Source organism: Sphaeramia orbicularis, chromosome 7, assembly GCF_902148855.1.
Source record: "Sphaeramia orbicularis chromosome 7, fSphaOr1.1, whole genome shotgun sequence".
NCBI classification, from domain to species: domain Eukaryota; kingdom Metazoa; phylum Chordata; class Actinopteri; order Kurtiformes; family Apogonidae; genus Sphaeramia; species Sphaeramia orbicularis.
The window spans coordinates 31,521,605-31,541,895 of NC_043963.1; the positions used below are offsets into that span (position 1 = coordinate 31,521,605).

At 38.4% G+C, this 20,291-nt stretch overlaps 1 protein-coding gene across 2 annotated transcripts; it reads left to right on the forward strand.

Moving 5' to 3' along the window:
- Nucleotides 1-89: 89 nt before the first annotated feature.
- slc9a8 (solute carrier family 9 member 8) lies at nucleotides 90-19,236 on the forward strand. 2 transcript variants are annotated; one of them, XM_030139534.1, is made up of 16 exons: nucleotides 90-403; nucleotides 1,064-1,248; nucleotides 3,486-3,566; nucleotides 5,773-5,831; nucleotides 10,758-10,841; nucleotides 11,642-11,743; nucleotides 12,122-12,156; nucleotides 13,056-13,199; nucleotides 14,924-15,065; nucleotides 15,180-15,285; nucleotides 15,416-15,532; nucleotides 15,632-15,714; nucleotides 15,814-15,925; nucleotides 16,035-16,255; nucleotides 17,013-17,159; nucleotides 18,995-19,236. In XM_030139534.1, the coding sequence occupies exons 1-16, from the start codon at nucleotides 186-188 to the stop codon at nucleotides 19,106-19,108; spliced, it is 1,950 nt and encodes a 649-aa protein (XP_029995394.1). In that variant the 5' UTR covers nucleotides 90-185; the 3' UTR covers nucleotides 19,109-19,236. The 2 variants fall into 2 exon arrangements, with proteins under 2 accessions (XP_029995394.1, XP_029995395.1); XM_030139535.1 differs by having other exon boundaries at nucleotides 1,067-1,248.
- The last annotated feature ends 1,055 nt before the right edge of the window (nucleotides 19,237-20,291 follow it).

Here is a 20,291-nt window from a genome sequence, read left to right on the forward strand (position 1 = left end):
CACCCTTTTATAACTTTGCTATTCTATATGACGGTCATAAAACGTAAGGACTACAACTCCCTACAAAGCACAACCAGGAAGTGGAGTTATGATGTCAACAGATACAGATGGAGCTGTCGACATGGAACAGCTAGTCCTTTTTGTTACAAAACGTTGCTTTCGGAAGTAAATGTATTTATTCGACAATGAGAGCCATTATTTGTAAAGTTACGTTGCTGTTTCTTTTGCTGTTATTTGTTTTGTGCGTGCTTGAGCGAACTGAGAGAGAAGAGTCGCTGGATCTTCATGAGAGAGATGACGGAGCGGATACTGAACATAAGGGTACTGGGGCTGAAAACCAGCAAACATTAATAAATCATGAAGATGGACCAAGCGATCAAGAAAAGGATGGACAATCTGTCAGGTCTGAAACTATAAAACTGATGTACTCTTTGTAGTAACTTCCTGCAGCTAGCTTTCCTTGTACTGTTAGTAACAAGGTTTCCCTCTCTGGTAATGATGACGCTTTACTCAGAGCCCTGAGGATTTGATATCAGGCTGAACATGTGGCTGTGGTTAGGTTCCTAATATTCATTTCAACTCACCAAAAGAAGCATTATCCATATGTGTCATGTTTTTTATTCTAAGAAGATCATTACAAGTGCTGAACACTAGCACTGAGTTTAAGGTTTTTGTGTTATTATCACTGAGATATTATACGTCCTGCGCAGTTTATTTAGAGACAGTATTACTAATCACATTGTCTTGAAGTCATTTTAATGTAGGCCTTGAATGCCATAAGGTCTCGGGTTAAAAAAAAAAAAAAAAAGATTAGAACAGGTGTGCAAATAGACCAGAATGCACTTGTGTTTTGCTTTTGTTCCTCAGCATTTTGTATGTCATGAGTTAATTCTATATATATATATATATATATATATATATATATATATATATATATATATATATATATATATGTTATCTTTAGGTTATGTTCATTTATGTCTCTGAGCTCACTGACTTTCATTTGTGTGCTATCTATTATATGCACGTACCAACGTACTTATTGCTCTTGACGGTCTGCCAGCAGCAAGTCAAATGACACAGATAACTACAGCAATGACACCCTCCACTCTACAACACCTGCTGTCAAGCCAACAACTATGGCACCCCCAACCCCCAAGCCCATACTGCCCGTGCAGACCGGGGTCAAGGCCCAAGAAGAAGAGCAGTCCAGCGGCATGACCATATTCTTCAGCCTGCTGGTTATTGGTTGGTAGTCTCTTTTGTTTCTCTCTCCATGTGTCCTTTTCTGTCTTATTCTGTCTTGAATCTCTTATTGTCAGCATGAAACCCTCTTGCACGCACATTGTTTTCTAGGCTAATAGTCTCCATCTGAGCATGCAGGATAAGAAGGGCAGGATTGGAAATATGATTGCTGTGGTTCACACAGTAAACATAACTTAGACATCAGGCAGCTGTTAAAGTAGAGGAAATGTGCAGCCACTTAAGTGTTTCATTTTATCAGCTATGTGGATAGTGATTCAGGATGAAGAGAATGCATAAAGGAAGGGATGTGGTTAATATCTGTAAGGTCATGAAGTGCCTCTCCAGGAACACAAAGTGTCCATTATGCTCTTTCGTTCAGGTTAAGTCTCATGCTTTCTACTCTTAAGGTTCAGACCAAGCAAATGGCATAAATATTTCATGCAGTTACTAGTTAGATTAAGTCAAAATATGCACATCGAAAAATCTTAGTTTTTGTCTGCCACTTTACACATTTCTTGTTTTGTTTCAAGAAACACTTCCTGCACAATAAACTTGGTTTATTTTTCCTTTATATAATAGGTCTTCCATTTGACAGATAAATGACAAATGAGAAACTCTGTCAGACAATCAAGTACCCACACACCGGGTCTCAATAATCCCCTTAACCAAACACACAATGACTATTTAAAAGTAAACTAATAAATTATGGTTTAACTAACCTTGGCTGATTTTACAACTTTTAATATATCTTATGATAACTTGTTTGCTGCAGGGCACACAATTTATTTCTCTGCGTACATGATTGTATTTCTTGTGATCTATGTTGTCATTTATGTAAATATGTGTATTTGAAATGATTTACATACTATCTTATTAAAGAACAGGGAAAATAGCGGTCTGGAAAGAATAATATTGTTTAATTTTTAAGTATCAATTGTACCCATTTAGGTTTGGGATCCCTGTAAGTTTAAGCGCAAGTTAATTTATGCATAATATTAAATTAAAACACATAATATATAAATATCTCAGCACCATAAATACAAAAATCAAGAGGAAAAAGTCTTGGTTATTTTAGTTTTTTAAAATATATCTTTTTCCAGAACCTGTTTGCTGGGCGTCTTGCAATATTTTATCTTTAAAGCAACTCAGTTTTTCACCTGAAACTATAAGAAAATCACTTTGCTGCTGTTACAGTACAAAATGTACAGTTCATATCTACTGCACATGACCCACACTGAACTATTGAAATACTAATCTATTTTTAACAAAGGAGAAAATATTTTTAATTGTGTCATGGTAACGATATAAACTGCTGTTGTGGCTGTTAGTTGAGGAGTCAGTCAGCATATGAAACTGTTCCAGCACTGGTTTGAAAAACTATTATTACAGACTTTTCTAATATTTAACACTGTGCTGAGATTGCCACATTATCATAGTTATTTCTCCTTATCCTCATTGCTTCTCCAGTTCCCTATCATGAAGCAGACTCTAAATATTATTTGTGTGTTCTGTCATAACAGGATGATTTCATATTTTCAACCTTCATGTGGTCAAAATTACCATTGTTATTCATATTTTGTTAAGATTAAACATGTGCTAGCTTGACTGTTCTCACTTCTGCTATGCTGCATCGCTCAGAGCTTCAGCAGAAACGCCTCCAAATGTCAGTCGTACATGTCTTTTAGAATCCACTTCGTAGACTATTTTCCTACACAATACTCTCTTTTTACATGGTTTGTTTATGATTGTGTTGACAGGATAGTCTGGGGATAGAATGTGAGCATTTCTACTTTATGTATGTGTTAAATGCTGTGTATGTGTGGTGGGAAGGGTATGAGGGCACGGTGTTGTCAGTTCTTTGTATATATGCTGTTGTAGTTAGTATGATGGATATGGTTTTACTGTTGTACCTACCTGCCCAGGGGCTGCAGATGGAAACTAGAAACTAAATGCAGTACAATGCATTGTTCTTCTTATGCAGTTGTTTTTTGTGTGTTGTCCCTGATATGTAAATAAATTGATAAAACTAAACCAAAATAAACATGCTCGTTTTACTTCAAGGCCAGGGGTATGTTGTGATGTTTTGGGATACGTCTCCTGTCTAAGAACATGCTAATAGGAAGAAAAGGTCTTAGTACTATCTATTTTTGTCAGATGTGGGCTGATGTGACATGATGGTCAGAACAGTTATTTGTCCTAAATATTCATTCTATTTTTTTCTGTCTCCCCACTCACCACAGGTATCTGCATCATATTGGTGCACCTCCTTATTAAATTCAAGCTACATTTTCTTCCTGAAAGTGTGGCTGTCGTGTCTCTTGGTGAGTACCTTTTTATTTATTTTTATTTATTTATTTATTTATTTATTTTTATTAATAATTTCTGACAGATATATATACACACACACACACACACACACACACACACACACACACACACACACACACATACAGACAAGGCTGGGATGGGGGTGGGGGGTTACAGAGCTTACATTCGTACAATTTACACAAAAAAGTACAGGACCATCAAATTAATATGTATTTTTTTAAGCAAACAAGATCTGACAGTGGCCCATGGCCCTGGTGTTTTAGATTCATTGGGAGAATCCAAAACAAGTGAGGCCTGTTCCATAGAAAGGAGGTCCAGAAAGTGCCTGTACCAATTGTCTATACTAAAACAGTTGTGTTTGCGCTCCTGCCAGTTTATCATTATAATGCGCTCTGCTGATAGGAATCCCAGTGACAGTATTTTGTCCATTATATTTGATTTAACATTTTGGCTTTTCATTCCCAGTAGGCATTCCATTGGGCATGCTGATTATTTGCACATCAAACAGAAAACATAATTTTTTAACAACAGCACTCCAAAATAACTTCACAGCTGGGCATTGCCACAGCATATACAGGGTGTCCCAAAAAAACTGACATCATTTGAGATGTCTATATTGGAGTGACTACATGGTCAGGAGAAATGATACTTAATAGGATTTATTTTGGACAAGAAATGTTTTATTCTAGAAATTTAAAACAAAAAATTCTGGGGGATGATAATTTTCTAATGTTCCAAAGTTATTACAAATGTTCAATGTGTGCGCCACTTGTGACGCGGCACACATCAAGTCGGTAGTGGAGTACCTGCCACACTCTCTGCAGCATGTCGTGTATAACATTCTCCAGAACCTCAGTGATTCTCCTCTTATTCTCACACAAATTGAACATTTGGAATAACTTTGGAACATTATAAAATTACCATCCCACAGAATTTTTCATTTGAAATTTGAAGAATAAAACATTTTATGTCCAAAATAAATCCTATTAAGTAGAATTTCTCCTGCCCATGTAGTCACTCTGATCTGGACATCCCAAATGATTTAAATTTTTTTGGACACCCTGTATATTCATTATATTTTGCATATAGGGTGTGATATAAGCTCGATGTAATAATTTAAGCTGTATGATTTTATACCTGGTACATTTTGATACTTTGGTGCATTTTTGCAGTGCTGCATCCCATTGTGAGGCAGAAAGAGTACATTTTATTAAACATAAACAGTCTGCATTTCTTTTCACAAAACTCGCCACCTTAAGAAAATACTATGAATGCCTTTAGAAGTTTGCAAAAAAATACTCGATATTTTCAGTACTTGTAGTAGCTGATAAAGTGAGAATAGTGAATACAGTTTCATTTTCAGTTAGGTTTTAAGATTAGTAAAAAACCAATGCACGCTTTCCTGTAACCTTTACCCCAATTGAGGAAATGACTTCTTTGTAACTCCCTCCCTGTACCCAGTTCCCAAAAGCAAATTTCCTATTTTCCATTTGGGAAGTTTGCTTCTTGATACGGTGTGAGGTCACTTCAGGCTAATTCTGCTTTCTCTAATGCTTACATTTTTGTGGCTTGTTCAAACTCAGTGCTCACAGTTATCTTGATCCGGAAGGCCTTTTCCTCTCATGTCCCCTTTGTGGTCCATATGAGACAGAGTTCATCTCAGTGTTTGAAACAGCGGGCTCTGCTGAATAGAGATAAAACTCTGCTTACAAATCAGGAAGGACTGCTTTTCCTTCCTCATCATTTCCTCTCTCCTCTCCTATTCATTGTGTGTTTTCCTTTATGCCATTTACCATTTCCATCTCCTTGTCAGTGTGGTGTGTTTGGCTCTCACATAATGCTTTTATACATTAATTTCTTTTTTCATTGTTTTTTCTGTGCCCTTTACATATCTTTGTGTTTCACTCACCCTTTTTAATTAATGTCTTCTACTGGATAGTGTAACAAGAGACCTCCAGGCCCAAGGGGACGTTCCCAAAGACAAACTAAGACAATAGCCTTTTTAGTCACCTTGGATCCAATTTATCGCTGAACTGCAATATTTGCCAAGCATCCATTATTTTTAACCACCAAAATAGCACTTTGCCTCAGATTTGCAGCCTTTTGGCATTCAGGATGTTTGAAATTTTTATATGAAGTAGTAAAATATTTAAAGCGCAGCATTGTTTCGTTTTAACACTGTCTCTTTGTTCTTTCTAGGTATACTAATGGGAGGGTTCATTAAGATCATCGAGTTCCAGGAACTGGCCAACTGGAAGGTAGAGTTTGAGTTAACTTTTTTGTCCATCTTGCACTGGATCTAACTGTTGGTTCTATTTAGTTTGATTTAATTAATTTACATTTAATCAAAGCATCACATTCTTCCACAAGGAGAATACGCAGACGCATGCATGTACATAATTTGCTTCCTGTACATATGGCATATCATTCAGTGAAATCTTTTAAATGGTAACAGAATGCATCACACAACAAAGTTATTGCAAATCCATACACAAAGAGGTTGCACCCACTGCATTCTTGATATTAACCGTTTGAGGGCAAGCACCAGCACAGATGCACCGTTTGAACTTACTGAAAATACAAGGCATGTAGATCGAACTTTATAACCATTTTTTCCCCGCATGATGCAATTTATCCCACAGCAATTTCCCAAGGATTCCGCCCACATCCAATAAACCATCACTGAGCTGTAGTTTGTCAGATCTTTTGCACTGCCTGTTTTTTTTTTTCTGTCATTCATTCCCTACTTTCTCTTTTGTCACAAATCTCATCTCTCCATCTCCACTTGGTTACCACACTATCCTTTTACTTGCTGTCTTTCCCTCTGTGTCCCCATGAGCCCTCCTTTTTTCTCCTGGTTCTCACAGCCTTTAATTAACATTCCATGTTCTCTGCCAGTGAGTGAGGGAATGAGTGAACAAGAGAGGGAGAGGCAGAGTGAGGGGGAGGGAGGAAAAGCAGGACAGGTTGTGTCAATGTTTCTTGCACACAGGAATCCATTGTTTTTTAGCCGGGGGGCCCCAGAGTTTTGCTGAATCATTGGACCTAGTAACCAGAGCCCCCGGAGCCCCCTTACCCCTTTGGTCCTACCTGGTGAATCTACAACCTTCTATCCCTGTGTTTTTATAGAAGTTTAGAGAACTGACTTGCTCACCTGTCCATAAAGGTAATGTCTTCATGTCTATACAGCTTCATAAGACTTGTCTTAGTGGAATGTAATGAAGTTACATTGTAATACACAGCAGTTTCTGTGCAGGAGCAGGGATATGCTAAGTGGTTTATAGGCCCTTGGAGACTTCAAAAGACTCAGGCCATGATGCAAATCCATTATGTCTGACCTATTTGTTTTTGAGAGAGCCTCTAAGAGCAGGATGCACCATGCAACCTGTTCAGTGAGTAACACAGCCGGTGGCAAAACTGAGATTTGGTCAACATCTTGTGTTCAAGTGCAGCTCCTTTGAATTTGACAGATGAGGACTGTGCAATATGATGATTATATTGTGTGAGGAAGGCATAGGAAAACCACAAACTATTAACTGTTTTGTAATTGTTGCCAATGACACTGGTATACATAATTACTTATAATAAACTACACAAAATCAGCCAAAAAACCCCTTATTTTGCTCATATATTAAAAGGAGAAAAATTACCAATATTTATGCATTTGGTTTTGTTTGCAAACAGTTCTGCTGTTGATATGTGCAGGACGTTTTGGTCATTTTAGACCTATATTGATTTTGTTTGCATTTTAAGTTTAAATGTGTTTTCTGTTTACCTTTCTTATATAAAATGTTCTATATCATGTGGTCATGTAACCCTGCTCCCTTAAAGGTGTATATTTTACCACTGACAAGTAATAGAAGGCATCTGTCCTCTCTGTAAAACTGTGAAATCTCCCTTCATCTCTTTTTCAGGTACAGTCTCATTTTCAGGTTTAAACAAAGTGTAACCTCCTTCTTTCTTCTTATGTTACCTCTAAACACTGCATTGTCTATACCAGCTTGTATGCTTCTAAAGCTGTCCCATTTGGCTAATCTAAGAATCCTCTTGCTCTACCCTGTAAACCACCAAGGGTGTGCAAACCCCTCAGGCAGCAGCATCCTGTCATCACTGGTTCTGCCCTCGCCTTCCACCAGCAGTCAATTTCCTTTGCTCTTTGCAAACAACCCCACTCTTTTCAGCCAGGCCTCTCCCTAAATTCAAATGTATGAGGAGATGCTTTTCTCCTGTGCACTTTCTGGAGCTGTTCACTGCTTTTCCTTTTTCTCTCATTCGCCCATCTCTCCCCTGTGCTCTGACACAGATTGAAGAAGAAATAGCATGCTGCTAAGAAGTAACATGCCAGCAGCAATTTGTCTTTTAGGCAAAGCACAGAGAGATGCAGTACATAGGTGAATATATTAACATCTGCAGTGTACACTAAATGATATTTTTGCGTTCTCTGTGTTGTAGTGTTATAGCCTTGACTGTGCTGTCTGGGCTCATCATTTTTCCTCAGTGGCTGCAGTGGTGTGTTTTAAGCCCCAAAGGGCAGTGCATACTTTTAATAGATGTCTCCCACGCCGCAGAGAGAGAGCGACACAGGGAGAGCAGTTTTAATTGTGGTTTCGGGGGCCTTTTTCCCATGTGGTGATGTCACTGTGTGTCAAAGCTGAGCCTCCAGGGAGCCTGTACTTCGAATGAAGGTCTCTCCATCGTTCCCTCTTACATTTTTTTCTGTTATCTCTCCATCCTCTTTTAACTGAGCTCCCTTCATCTTTGGCATTCATCTTTTCTCATTTAATTCAAGCTCTGTCTCAGCACTTCTCCAGAGTATGCTCTGTGGATAGGCTCATCCATGTAATCTGTCTTTCTCTTACAACATATTCGTCTCTGCTCTCTGTTGGTATCAGTTACTATGAAAATTCATTACCGCCTCTCAGGACATGTATAAGGACTGAACGTCTGCAAAGGTCAGTGTAGGGAAACTTGACTTAAAATTGAATGCTTCATCTGTTAGTGTATTACCATGTCAGGTAATTGTCAGTAAGCAAGTTATGAAGCAAAATGCCTAATATCTGCTACTTGAATGCTGCATTTTTCCTGAAATTTGTACTGTGTTCATTTACAGCAACCATTTTAAGATGTCATATAGAGTGTGGAAAATTGAACCAGTCTCACTCACAGAAAATATTTAAATTTGGAGAGCACAGGCCAACAGGCCAGTCTTCTTCTTGTCACTGTATTATTAAAACACAATAAACCATGGTTACCATGGAAACAGGTGACTAACAAAGGTTATGTTAGGTTAGCCTGGAGGTAAACTACTCTCTAATGGCAAAGAAAGTGAAAGACAATTCCAGCCTCCAGCTCTTTTCTGTATTTGCTCCAAATTAAAGGGGTTTATCTTTGGCCTGTATCTTAGCCTTCCACTGACTTTCATTTATGTAAGTGTTGTAGTTGTTGCAAGGTATTCTGACAGACTTCTGCAACTGATCACATAAGTTCCTTGATGGAGGTAAAAAAGTAAGTTATTCACTGATTCTTTGGTGCACACCTGCAAGGACTGGCTTGCAAACATCCTGGAAGACTATTGAAATGTCTGTAAAAGTGTTTATGCAAAGTTGGTACTTGTTCAATCACCACGGCAGACGTTCTCATGTGGCAGTGAGACATGTGCATGCATGCTTGTAGGATTACGGCTTTAGATGTCAGGTTGAAGTGCATGCATGGCCTACTATTCTCTCTCTCAGGTGTTAATATTCATTCCTGACCTTTCACCTTCCCTGAAGGACAGGCTCCTGCCAGATATAAATGTCAGGCAGTAAGCTGCAAGCATTCCTTATAGGGCTGCTTTTCCTCCGATTTGAATGCATAATAAGATAAAGTACACAAGAGCTTAGCCTTTTACTACAGCACACATCCTTTATATGCTATCACATGTGCTTGACCTAGATTTAATATGCTTGTAGATAGAATGGTCTTAAGTTGGTGTTGGAAGTGGAAACTCAGTATACGTCCTTTAATTAAACAATGTGCAGAGATCATCTCATCTCATTTGCCAATCACTTCATGCTGTTTTGGGTCTTAGCCCAGAATAATTAGTTTAATGGAGAAAAACAGATTATAAATTCAGGAGACTGGGGAAACTATCTTGTCATCATTGGACATTACATTTCACAATTAATTTGCTGCAGATTTACATTTGGTCCAGTCGGGTCACAATATATATAGTGATGTTTGTGTTGCATCATGTGGCAAGTATTGTTAAGCTGTACTAACTTATAACATTGGCATTTCTACAAAAAATAAACAGATGATTCTGGCAGAACCTGAATTGAGAATTGGACAATGCCCAGCTATTAAACTGGCTCTGATGATACATTCAGACTCTGCAGAATCAGTGAAGTAAATAGTAGGACACAGGGCTATCCTCTGACAATATTCTGATAAAAGATTGGCAACCATGACACAAAAATAGATCTGGGACATTTACTCATTATTCCTTTTGCATATATTATTCAGAACACACACACACACACACACACACACTAGTTTATACTAGAACACATGGTGCATCATGCACAGACACATTGGCAGCCAGAGCGTAATGCATTGGCACATGATGCCTACGCCTGATCTGGGAGGCCGGCCCATTTAGCTGAGAAGCAACAATGATTTCATTATATCGCTGAAATAATCAGAGAGCTAAGGTCACTGGGATACTTTGTGTTAGTGTGTGACTTGAATAAAAAAGAAAATATACAGTATGTAGCTGTTCATGTTGTTGTTAGACCTGCATTCCCCTTCACAGGCATCTGACCTGTGTCTCTGTGTTATCCTGAGTTGAATATCTGTTTTGTCAAATGAGGAGTTGTTATTCACAGCTCAAGCATCACTTCCTTCTGACTATGACTAAGGACCAACTCAGCTGATCACAGAGCAGACTTTCCTTGCTCAGACAATAATTAGGAAATAATGTAAAATTGCTTTGTAACCACAAGCACAAGTGTGTATCAGCCCATCTTTTTGTCAGGATGATTCTAGCCAGTATTCCTCCTTTACAAGTTTTCTACTCCCAGCTTATTACTATTAAGCATACATATTTTCCTGGCATGAAAATCAAAGTTACTTCACTTTAATTCTTTTTTAACTTTTGAACTGTGGATTGAACAAACTCTTTGTCCTGTGTCTTTGTGTAAAAGGAGGAGGAAATGTTCCGACCCAACATGTTCTTCCTGTTGCTACTACCACCTATCATCTTTGAATCAGGATACTCCTTACATAAGGTACAGAAGAATGTGTGCATGAAGCAGAATTAAAACCCTTTGACTATATCTGTAGGTAGGCAATGTCACAGTACGAAGGAGGATAGTAGAATAGTTTTTGCTTAAATCTTATCCAATGAAATTCTTTTTTGAGTAATTTTTCTAGTCTTCAAGTCTGTCCTGTCATTATTTAGAAGCATGTGGCACACGTACAGTCGCTGAAAAAATTATTAGACCACCCTTGTTTTCTTCAATTTCTTGTTCATTTTAATGCCTGGTACAACTAAAGGTACATTTGTTTGGACAAATATAATGATAACAACAAAAATAGCTCATAAGAGTTTAATTTAAGAGCTGATATCTAGCCATTTTTTATGGTTTTCTTGATAATAACCAAATCACTTAAGTTCTTACATCAGTAAGTATGGCATTGTACTGCCAAAAACAGTGCTTTTAGGGATTACATGTTTTCTTTTCCGTCTGTTTTAGCCACATGATACACACAGGAGTTAGTAATTAATTGCAGAACCATTGTTTTTGATGACTTTTGATGGTCTAATAATTTTTTCTGTGACTGTAAGTCTAAATGACATGTAAAACAAAGGGATGTAACAGAATGAAAAGCATATTGTTATCTCAAATAGAATCTTAAAGGCAGTGGTTTTGTTACTATAGTTCCAGTTTCTATCGAATGAAACAGGAACACTACTTTCTTGGCACCTGCCTCAAGCTTCACATTTCATTTCAAAGCTTTGTGATGTAACTGAACTGAACTGTCATGCTGCTAAGCCTGTTAACACTGTATCTTCATGTATGCTCAGGGTAACTTCTTCCAGAATATTGGCTCCATTACCCTCTTCGCTGTGATTGGTACAGCTATTTCTGCATTCATAGTTGGAGGAGGGATCTACTTCCTTGGACAGGTGAGGGCTGCTGTAATATCTGTCAACAACACTGTTGCTGCCAGGGCCTGAATGTTCAGGAAATAGGCGTAACCTTGTAACTGTTCCTTAATTTTAAAAAATAAATAAATGAATTTAAAAATCCCAGCATCCCTCTTGGACTTTCATGAGAGTGCTTCATGAAACAGGAAGTTTTATTCAGGTTCTAAAGGTGTAAAAAGAAATATCAAATGATCAGTCATTACAGTGCAGTTTCAAGTTGTCATTCATATCTTCAGTGTTCACAGTATTTTCTTCTCTGCAGATGTTTTGCATGAATAATTAACTCACATTATCTCACATTGAAGTATTTTTAACAGTGTGTGCGTATGTGCAAATTTTTTTTTCTTCTTATCTCAGGCTGATGTGATCTATAAGATGACCATGACTGATAGGTGAGTTGTGATGCCCAACCCTCATTTCTATTTTTGCTGACATGAGAAATACCATGTTTTTGTCGTTGTTTAGACAGAGCTGTTCTCAAATTCTCTCGGGATCATGTATAAGCAATAATTTGTCTTAACCTTTCAAGGAATTTACTGCTGACCTTGTAAACAGTAGTTTGACAAACAGTCTCACCACATGGTTCCCTTGGTAAATTCCAAATATTTCTGCCATTAACGATTGTGTGATATGATCGAAAGTTCCTGAGCGGTGACTTCACACACGCATTTGTAAGACAAGCCTGATGTTCGTGTAGTGCCCACATTTGTGTACTTATTGGTCCACAGCCGCCATGAGTATGAGCCTGTTCTTTTATGTTTGTGGTCTCATTTATCAGCCTGTCAATCTGAGCAGGGTTTCTCAGAAATTTTTGTGGGGAGGTAAAGACATGAGCCCAGAAAAAAACTGCTTACATAAACACTGCATTTCAGTAGGCATAATCCCATACTGTTCCTTTTCTTGGCTCAGTCTGTCTATACAGTGCATATTTCCATCTGTGCAGATTTTCAGTGCTTCACCACACACACATTTCCTGCACAACTTTGTAATTTATGTCTTCCACATTCTTGTAGGTGTGGCTTACTTAATGCAAAATGCCATAATTCTTCCTCACATGTAGATATGAATTAAAATGACTTGCTTATCTCAACTCTCAGAGGATGTGCATTTTCCTGTATGAGTGGCTTGCATGCCTTTGTGATGTATAGGCGTGTGGTTGTGTTGATGTTCCTTTCACTATTGCCCTAATAAGTGCCTTTTATTTCCTTTCTGTGGATGTCCATGCTTACCTAAATGATATGATTACTATTAAATTGTTACCATCTGCTTACTCTCACCCTCTGTCCTCTAGCTTTGCCTTTGGTTCACTCATTTCAGCCGTGGACCCTGTAGCCACTATTGCCATCTTCAATGCGCTCAACGTGGACCCAGTTCTCAACATGTTGGTGTTTGGTGAGAGCATCCTCAATGATGCCGTCTCCATTGTCCTCACAAAGTAAGTCTCTATTCACTCCCTTTTGTTCATTCATCATGTTGCACATGGGCATATTTACACGTCAGATGAGGACATGTACACAGCTTTGATCACAAGCAGCTTCAAGTCAGTTACTGACGTTCTGAAAAATTTAGACATGCAATACAATTACTGCCCAAGACTTGAGAGCAGTAATGCATAAACAAGGAGAATATAATCAATGACCCATTTTATCACCATAACCACGTAGTATGATGACTGAGCTGCATATTTTGCAGATGAGGGCCATGTTTGTGTATTGTTTGTCTGAAACCGGAAAATCCGCTTTCCAGTAATGAGTACCTTTCATGTCTATGAAAGTGTCTTGAAACTAGGGAACAGCTTTTTTAAAACATATAACACAAGAAAGTATTTGTCAAGGTTGTCCTTCAACAGATGCACAAACAAAATCTTGACAGACGAGTTTGACAGAAACGATTCGTCGGCACGATTCCCTTGTTTGTACATATCAGTGTCACCCTATATGCTGTCTGTGTACTCTGTTGCAGACTTATCTCTTCTGTTCACAAGCAGCTAAATGTGCAAAGTGATCTCAAGTGTCTGGTCACCACTGTAGAATAAATGAAGCCATGAATAATAGATAAGTTCAACAGGCCTAGCAATTTACATGTTGTTAACACCTCACCCTGTAAACAAGCTTTCTTAGAAAGCAGCTTTGACCCAGTCTCCCAGTCTTTATATCCAGCCACAATGCCATAGGGGCAGCCGTAGCTCAGGTCAGGTTGTCCAGTAGCCCAAGGGTTGGCAGTTTGAATCCCACTCTGTCCTAGTTGTGCTGTTGTGTCCTTGGGCAAGACACTTCACCCATCTTGACTCCATTCAGCGCAAATTGGCAGCCACGCTTCCATCAGCCTGCCCCAGGCCAGCTGTGGCTACAAATGTAGTTCACCACCACCACAGTGCTAATGTGTGAGTGAATGAATAAAGGATCAATAATGTAAAGTGCTTTGGGTGCCTTGAAAAGCACTATAGAAATCTAATCTATTATTATTATTATTATTATTATTATTATTATTATTATTATTATTATTATAAAATCAAATTATTGATAACAAGGTTCTGTCAAGCCGGTGGTCTAGGTGACTAAATAAAAATTAATTTCTTTTGCAGAAGCAAATATGTATTTCTTATGTACACATGATAATAAACCTAATCGAGTTAAAGCTCTAGCAAAAAGCCACTATGCAGAATTTGTGACAGTGCTATTCGCATCACAGATGTTGGTGTCAACCAAAGTAGATGCTTGTTGCTATTATATATAGTCATCTTAACAGTTTTCATTCAGTGTATTTTATTCAGTATAGTACTACTTTTGACTGAGTATTTAAATATTACACTTGACACTGAAAAAGTAATTGTTCTTGACCAGATAATAGCCAAACGTGTGACCCAATTTCACAGTAAATTACTTGAAATAACAGTTTGTGGTAAGTCACTTGAAGAATGATACAAAGCAGCTGACCTCTGTTTAGTAATACTGTTACACACACACACACACACACACACACACACACACACTGAACGCAGAACATACTTCCAGTCTTGCTGGTGTTTGTAAGATTTAATGGTGGAGTGTTTCTGCCCTCTATGGCCAGATAGAGGTATTACAACCTGTGTCTGACCAGGATGTAGTGACATTATAGTCTCACTTTTCTTTTTTTTCTGTTTCCTGTTTTATCTTTCAGCACTGCAGAGGGCTTCTTTTCCCGTTCAGACAACTCCATGGTAACTGGCTGGGAGACTTTTTTACAAGCACTGGGTTATTTCCTCAAGATGTTTTTTGGTTCAGCTGCCCTGGGAACCCTCACTGGACTCATCTCTGCTCTTGTATCCTGACTTTGTGCATTTTGTTGTATTTGTGTATTTTACTCTATATTCCATTATGCTTTTATTGCCAATAAAAATTCTTAGTGTTAACTACGTACTTAACTTAATGACCAGTTTCTAAAACACTTTGACTTAAGGAAAACTCCATCACTGGAGTTTGGCATGATGATAATCTTTGCATACCTTCCATATGGTCTGGCTGAAGGCATCAAACTCTCCGGTGGGTGCACACTTCCACAGAGCACACATAGACATATTACAGCTCTGAAAATATTAGATTTTAAATATTATTAGATTATTAGAATATTAGCTAATACATCTCTAACTCACCTGTTTTCCTCTCCTCACAGGAATAATGTCCATTCTGTTTTCGGGAATTGTGATGTCCCACTATACTCATCACAACTTGTCTCCAGTCACCCAGATCCTCATGCAGCAGACGCTGCGCACAGTGGCCTTCATGTGTGGTCAGTCCACTTACCTCCTCTTGTCTCCCATCTCACACCTTTTTCATTGCCTTTTCAAAAAGATCTCTAACACTGTTTCTTTTTTACTTTTTCTTCCAGAAACCTGTGTGTTTGCTTTCCTCGGTCTCTCCATCTTCAGCTTCCCTCATAAATTTGAAATATCTTTCGTTATCTGGTGCATAGTAAGTTCTTTCAGATAGCATTTTATCTGACTTCGTCTTTTTTGTGTGCCTTTATCTTTCTGATGATTATCAGCCTGACATCTTTTGTGGTGCCTGCAGGTCCTCGTTCTTCTCGGCCGAGCAGTTAACATCTTCCCCCTGTCATTCCTGCTAAACTTTTTCAGGGATCATAAAATAACACCAAAGATGATGTTCATCATGTGGTTTAGTGGTGAGTCAACACATTTAGCGCTGTGTAATTAGAATGACGGGCACATGGATGCTAACTGAAACTGAGCATCAATGTTTTTAATTATGGATTTTATTTGTTTGCCTGGTAGGTCTACGAGGTGCTATTCCTTACGCCCTGAGCCTTCATCTTGGCCTGGAGCCCATTGAGAAGCGCCAGCTTATTGGCACCACTACCATCATCATTGTACTGTTTACCATCCTCCTCCTTGGGGGCGGGACTATGCCTCTCATCCGTATCATGGACATTGAGGACAGCCAGTCACGGCGTAAGAACAAGAAAGACATCAATCTCAGCAAGACAGAGAAAATGGTAATGGATGAAACCCTTTGATTTGGCTAAAAGCAAATTTATGCATGCATGTACACGCGCACGCACGCACGCACACACACACACACACACACACACACACACACACTTATTTGGCTGTATTGATAATAGCCATCTTCCTCTCATTCCTCTCACTGTTGTTTATTTAGACCTTTCTTGTTTTCTTCAGAGGGAATAAACATCAAAGATTGATTGTGGTTTGTGTGAAGGACACTAAAGCAGCAGGAAATGAACCACTCTCATCACAGAGATGCACAGTTTGAAAGACAGAATCTCAGACAAACACAAATAAACCTCAACAACCAGCATTGTTACGGTCACAGTTATTTGAATACAAGATGATATTTCAGGTTGTTTTTTTTTAGCTCTATCTATAAATAATGGGGAAAATTCTTTAATGCATATTGTACCACTGAGGTCATTCTATGATTGTAGCTATGTGCATGTTTTGTGTGTACAATATTTGCATGTTTGATATTTTCCAAAGCTTAGTTTTACACCCCCAGGTACCAGCAACTAGATCTATCAAACCTGTATTTTTCTTTACAGATGTCCTGCCCTCTTTGATGTAACCCTCCTCTGCCCCCTCTCCCTCATCTCTGCTCCTACTGTGTGATCTTTACTCCATCACTGCCCTGTCATTTTGACTTTTCCCTACATAGACCTATGCCTTCCACCACTAGTTTAATTCTTACTTTTTATCCAATTCCCCCTCTCTCTCCTCTTTTTTTTCCTCCAGGGTAATACTATTGAGTCTGAGCACCTTTCAGAGCTGACAGAGGAGGAGTATGAGGCTCAGATCTACCAGAGACAGGATCTGAAGGGCTTTATGTGGCTTGATGCTAAGTACCTTAACCCCTTCTTCACTCGCAGGCTCACCCAAGAGGTATGAGATAGAGATGAGTGTTATAGAAGCATTGAATATTTTTGTAATGATAGAACTTTGCACTGAGTCACTGTTTAATGCCTTGGTTGCTGCCAAAATCATTCACTTATTCACTCATTTCAGACTTGGTATAATGATCAGTCAGTATTCAGTAGTGATTTGACAGCTGTGGAATTTACAAATCTATAAAATGCAACACATGCAATCATTGTGGGATTTCTAAAGTAATAGAATAGTACTTTTCACAACACGTCAACTACTTTTCACAACACGTCAACTACATGGTGTATAATTATTTTTTATTGTATTCAGAGAGCGCTTGAAAATGGCTATATACAGTTAGTAGTGACTGATTTCAGACACTGTAAAAGTTAGTGAGAGGAAAATCTTATCTACTCATGACTATCATTGTTACGGTTGTATTAAAAATACTTCTGTTTTATGTCACATTTACCATATTTTTACAAGATCTTTTTAGACAATGAATATGTATAAGGCAAAAATAGCCCCTTTTACACAGCACTTCTGTTTCAGGAATATTTCACCTTTATTCCGGAACAACGTTTGTGTAAACGAAATGGTGGGATCATTTGGTCCCCCCTCTGTCACGGCTTTGTAACACCTCTGGAGGTAGTAACAGAACCATGATAAAGGTGGAATCATGATTCTGGAACGATATGTAAAAGGGACATCTTGTCAGGGGATGATTTGAGTCTTAGGACGATGTGAGTCACGCATGCAAAGAAGCATTTATATGTCGGCCATCTTTTACGACTCGCTACGGCAACCTTGCAAGGACAGATCACTGTGGTATGAGTAAAATTATGTTAAAAGTACAGAGACTTTACCTCAGGGGCGTGCCCAGGGGTGTGAAATGCCCTGTCCAGCCTGCCAGTACTGAATGGACCCATGTTGGACAGTCACAGATGCCCCCCCTGGTCTTACAATCACAGACCCCCCACCACCACCACCCCCGGTTCAACAATCACGGATGCCTGCCTGCACCCCCCACTCCCCAAAACCAGTAAAATGCCCGCCCACACATGACATTCTGGTCACAACTCTGCTTTATCTTATGTAAAAGTACAGAGACTTTAGTGTCATGGAGTATCTTTCTAGCGATCACAAGTGATTTCGAGAGTCAATTTATATACCTACGCTGGGTTTCTCTTACAGCTGAGAGCCCATACAGCTGACAAATGTTTTGATCTAAATCTGGTGGAAACTGAACGGTGGAGGGTATGAGTTGTCCTAGCAAGGTTGCCGGGTCGTAAAAAGATGGTCGACAGAGATAAATGCATCTACGCATGTGTGACTCATCATCCCGAAACTCAAATTGTCCCTTGACAGCCCCTTTGATTCTGGAACACAGGTCCGCTGTGTAAAAGTCCAGCCTGTCTCACCTCTGTTACTCCTTTGGCTTGTCTGTGTAAATTGGTCAATGGTGGAAAAAAGGTGGGATCACAATCTCACTTTTTTTCTGCGATGCTTTATATAGCCTAAATGTCATCTAAAATTAACGTTTATTTGCAACAAAAGTATAGCAAACTATTACATGATCAGAAACAAATTAATTTCAGCAAAAAAATTTCTTTGTTTTGAATGTCTGGGGTCGCCATTAATTTCTAATGTTAAAATGGGGTCATGAGTTAAAAAAGGTTGGGAACCACTGCTTTATAAGCTTTTAAAACTAAGCCTGATCCAAATCTCTGGGAGCATTACCAACATAAGTAAACAATCATCACCATACTGAATTATTCTGTAGTTTAGAAGTTTGCTTTTATATTTGCTGCATGTTTGCTGGTTTGTTTGACACATGGTGTTTTTGTTTACAGGACCTTTTACACGGCCGGATCCAGATGAAAACATTAACTAACAAGTGGTATGAAGAGGTACGTCAGGGACCCTCCGGCTCTGAGGATGATGAGGATGAAGCGGAACTTCTGTGAACAGTTTGAATTCATGTGAACACAGTGAATGAGGATCGTGTGTCTGTGAGAGGAGACAAGTACTGCATTGTGTCGGTGCTTGTGTTTTTCTTTTTTTTTTTTTTATATTCATTCATCTGACTCAAAGCGAAAATGATGATGGTAAAAAGTTTGTTTTTATAGAGATGCCATATCTTTACTGGACGGTACTGTGGAATTTTGTTGAACCTGTGAACCCTTTTCCCAGTTGTTTCTTTGAAAAATGTCTGAAAGGAATCCAGTTGTGAATTTGAGAAGGATATTTTCTATGTGAAGCAATACTAGTGCACTTTCACTTTCTCTTCACTTTTTATTCTTAATCTTTGTATGTATTTATGATCTGGTGGCAGGCTTTTTTTAATGTGTGGAAGACTTAAGCATAATGTTACTCAAAGCTATTCTCAAGTAGGTTGTTTTTAAAGGTTCAGTGTGTAATATTTAATTTAGTTACAGATTACACTGCACCCTGACCCATGCTGGCTGCTCAAAATGCATAAAGGCAAATTTATGTTTGCTAATGGTTGCTAATAACAAAAAAAAGAAGCAGACGTCCTGTCTGAGCTACTGTGGAAACATGACCCTTCAACATGGTTCATGTTCAGTGGGGGCCACTCCCTCTGTAAATGTAAAAGGCTTTTTCTTAAGTAACAAAAAATGCAAAGATTCAGATTTTAATGTGATGATACACTAGGGTCCGATCAAGCGGTAACACATAGACACATTTGGTGTTCAACAGTCTCTGTCATGTAAGCAGAGTAACTTATATGCATGTATTATACATATTTGAGTAGGTATTTATAAGCACTTTAACATGTATAACAAAATTTGGGGGGATAAAATTTTTAGGTGAAAAATGTCAAATTACTGCTCAATAACACGTGGACTTGAAACAGACATTTTTTTTTTTTTTAAAGCTTTATGCAAGCATTCAAAACATGCAGTTGTCAACAGAAACTGATATCAAGTAGGACAAAACCTTTTAGATATTATGTTCAGTTATGCTGAAAATACATTTTGGAGTAAAATATTGAAAAGTCTCTGTTTTATTGACATAAGAATGTGGTAACATGTGGACAGGCTGCCATAGGAACACATGGACGACTCTTTACCATTGTATGCATCACCCAAAATGTATCAAAAGATCATTACTTACTGAAAGTTTCAC

Coding starts and splice junctions, on each gene's coding strand:
- slc9a8 (XM_030139534.1), top strand. CDS start 186: ATGAGAGCCATTATTTGTAAAGTTACGTTGCTGTTTCTTTTGCTGTTA. Junction 5,832..10,757: donor AGGAACTGGCCAACTGGAAG/GTAGAGTTTGAG, acceptor TTTGTGTAAAAG/GAGGAGGAAATGTTCCGACC. Junction 15,715..15,813: donor CTTTCGTTATCTGGTGCATA/GTAAGTTCTTTC, acceptor TGGTGCCTGCAG/GTCCTCGTTCTTCTCGGCCG.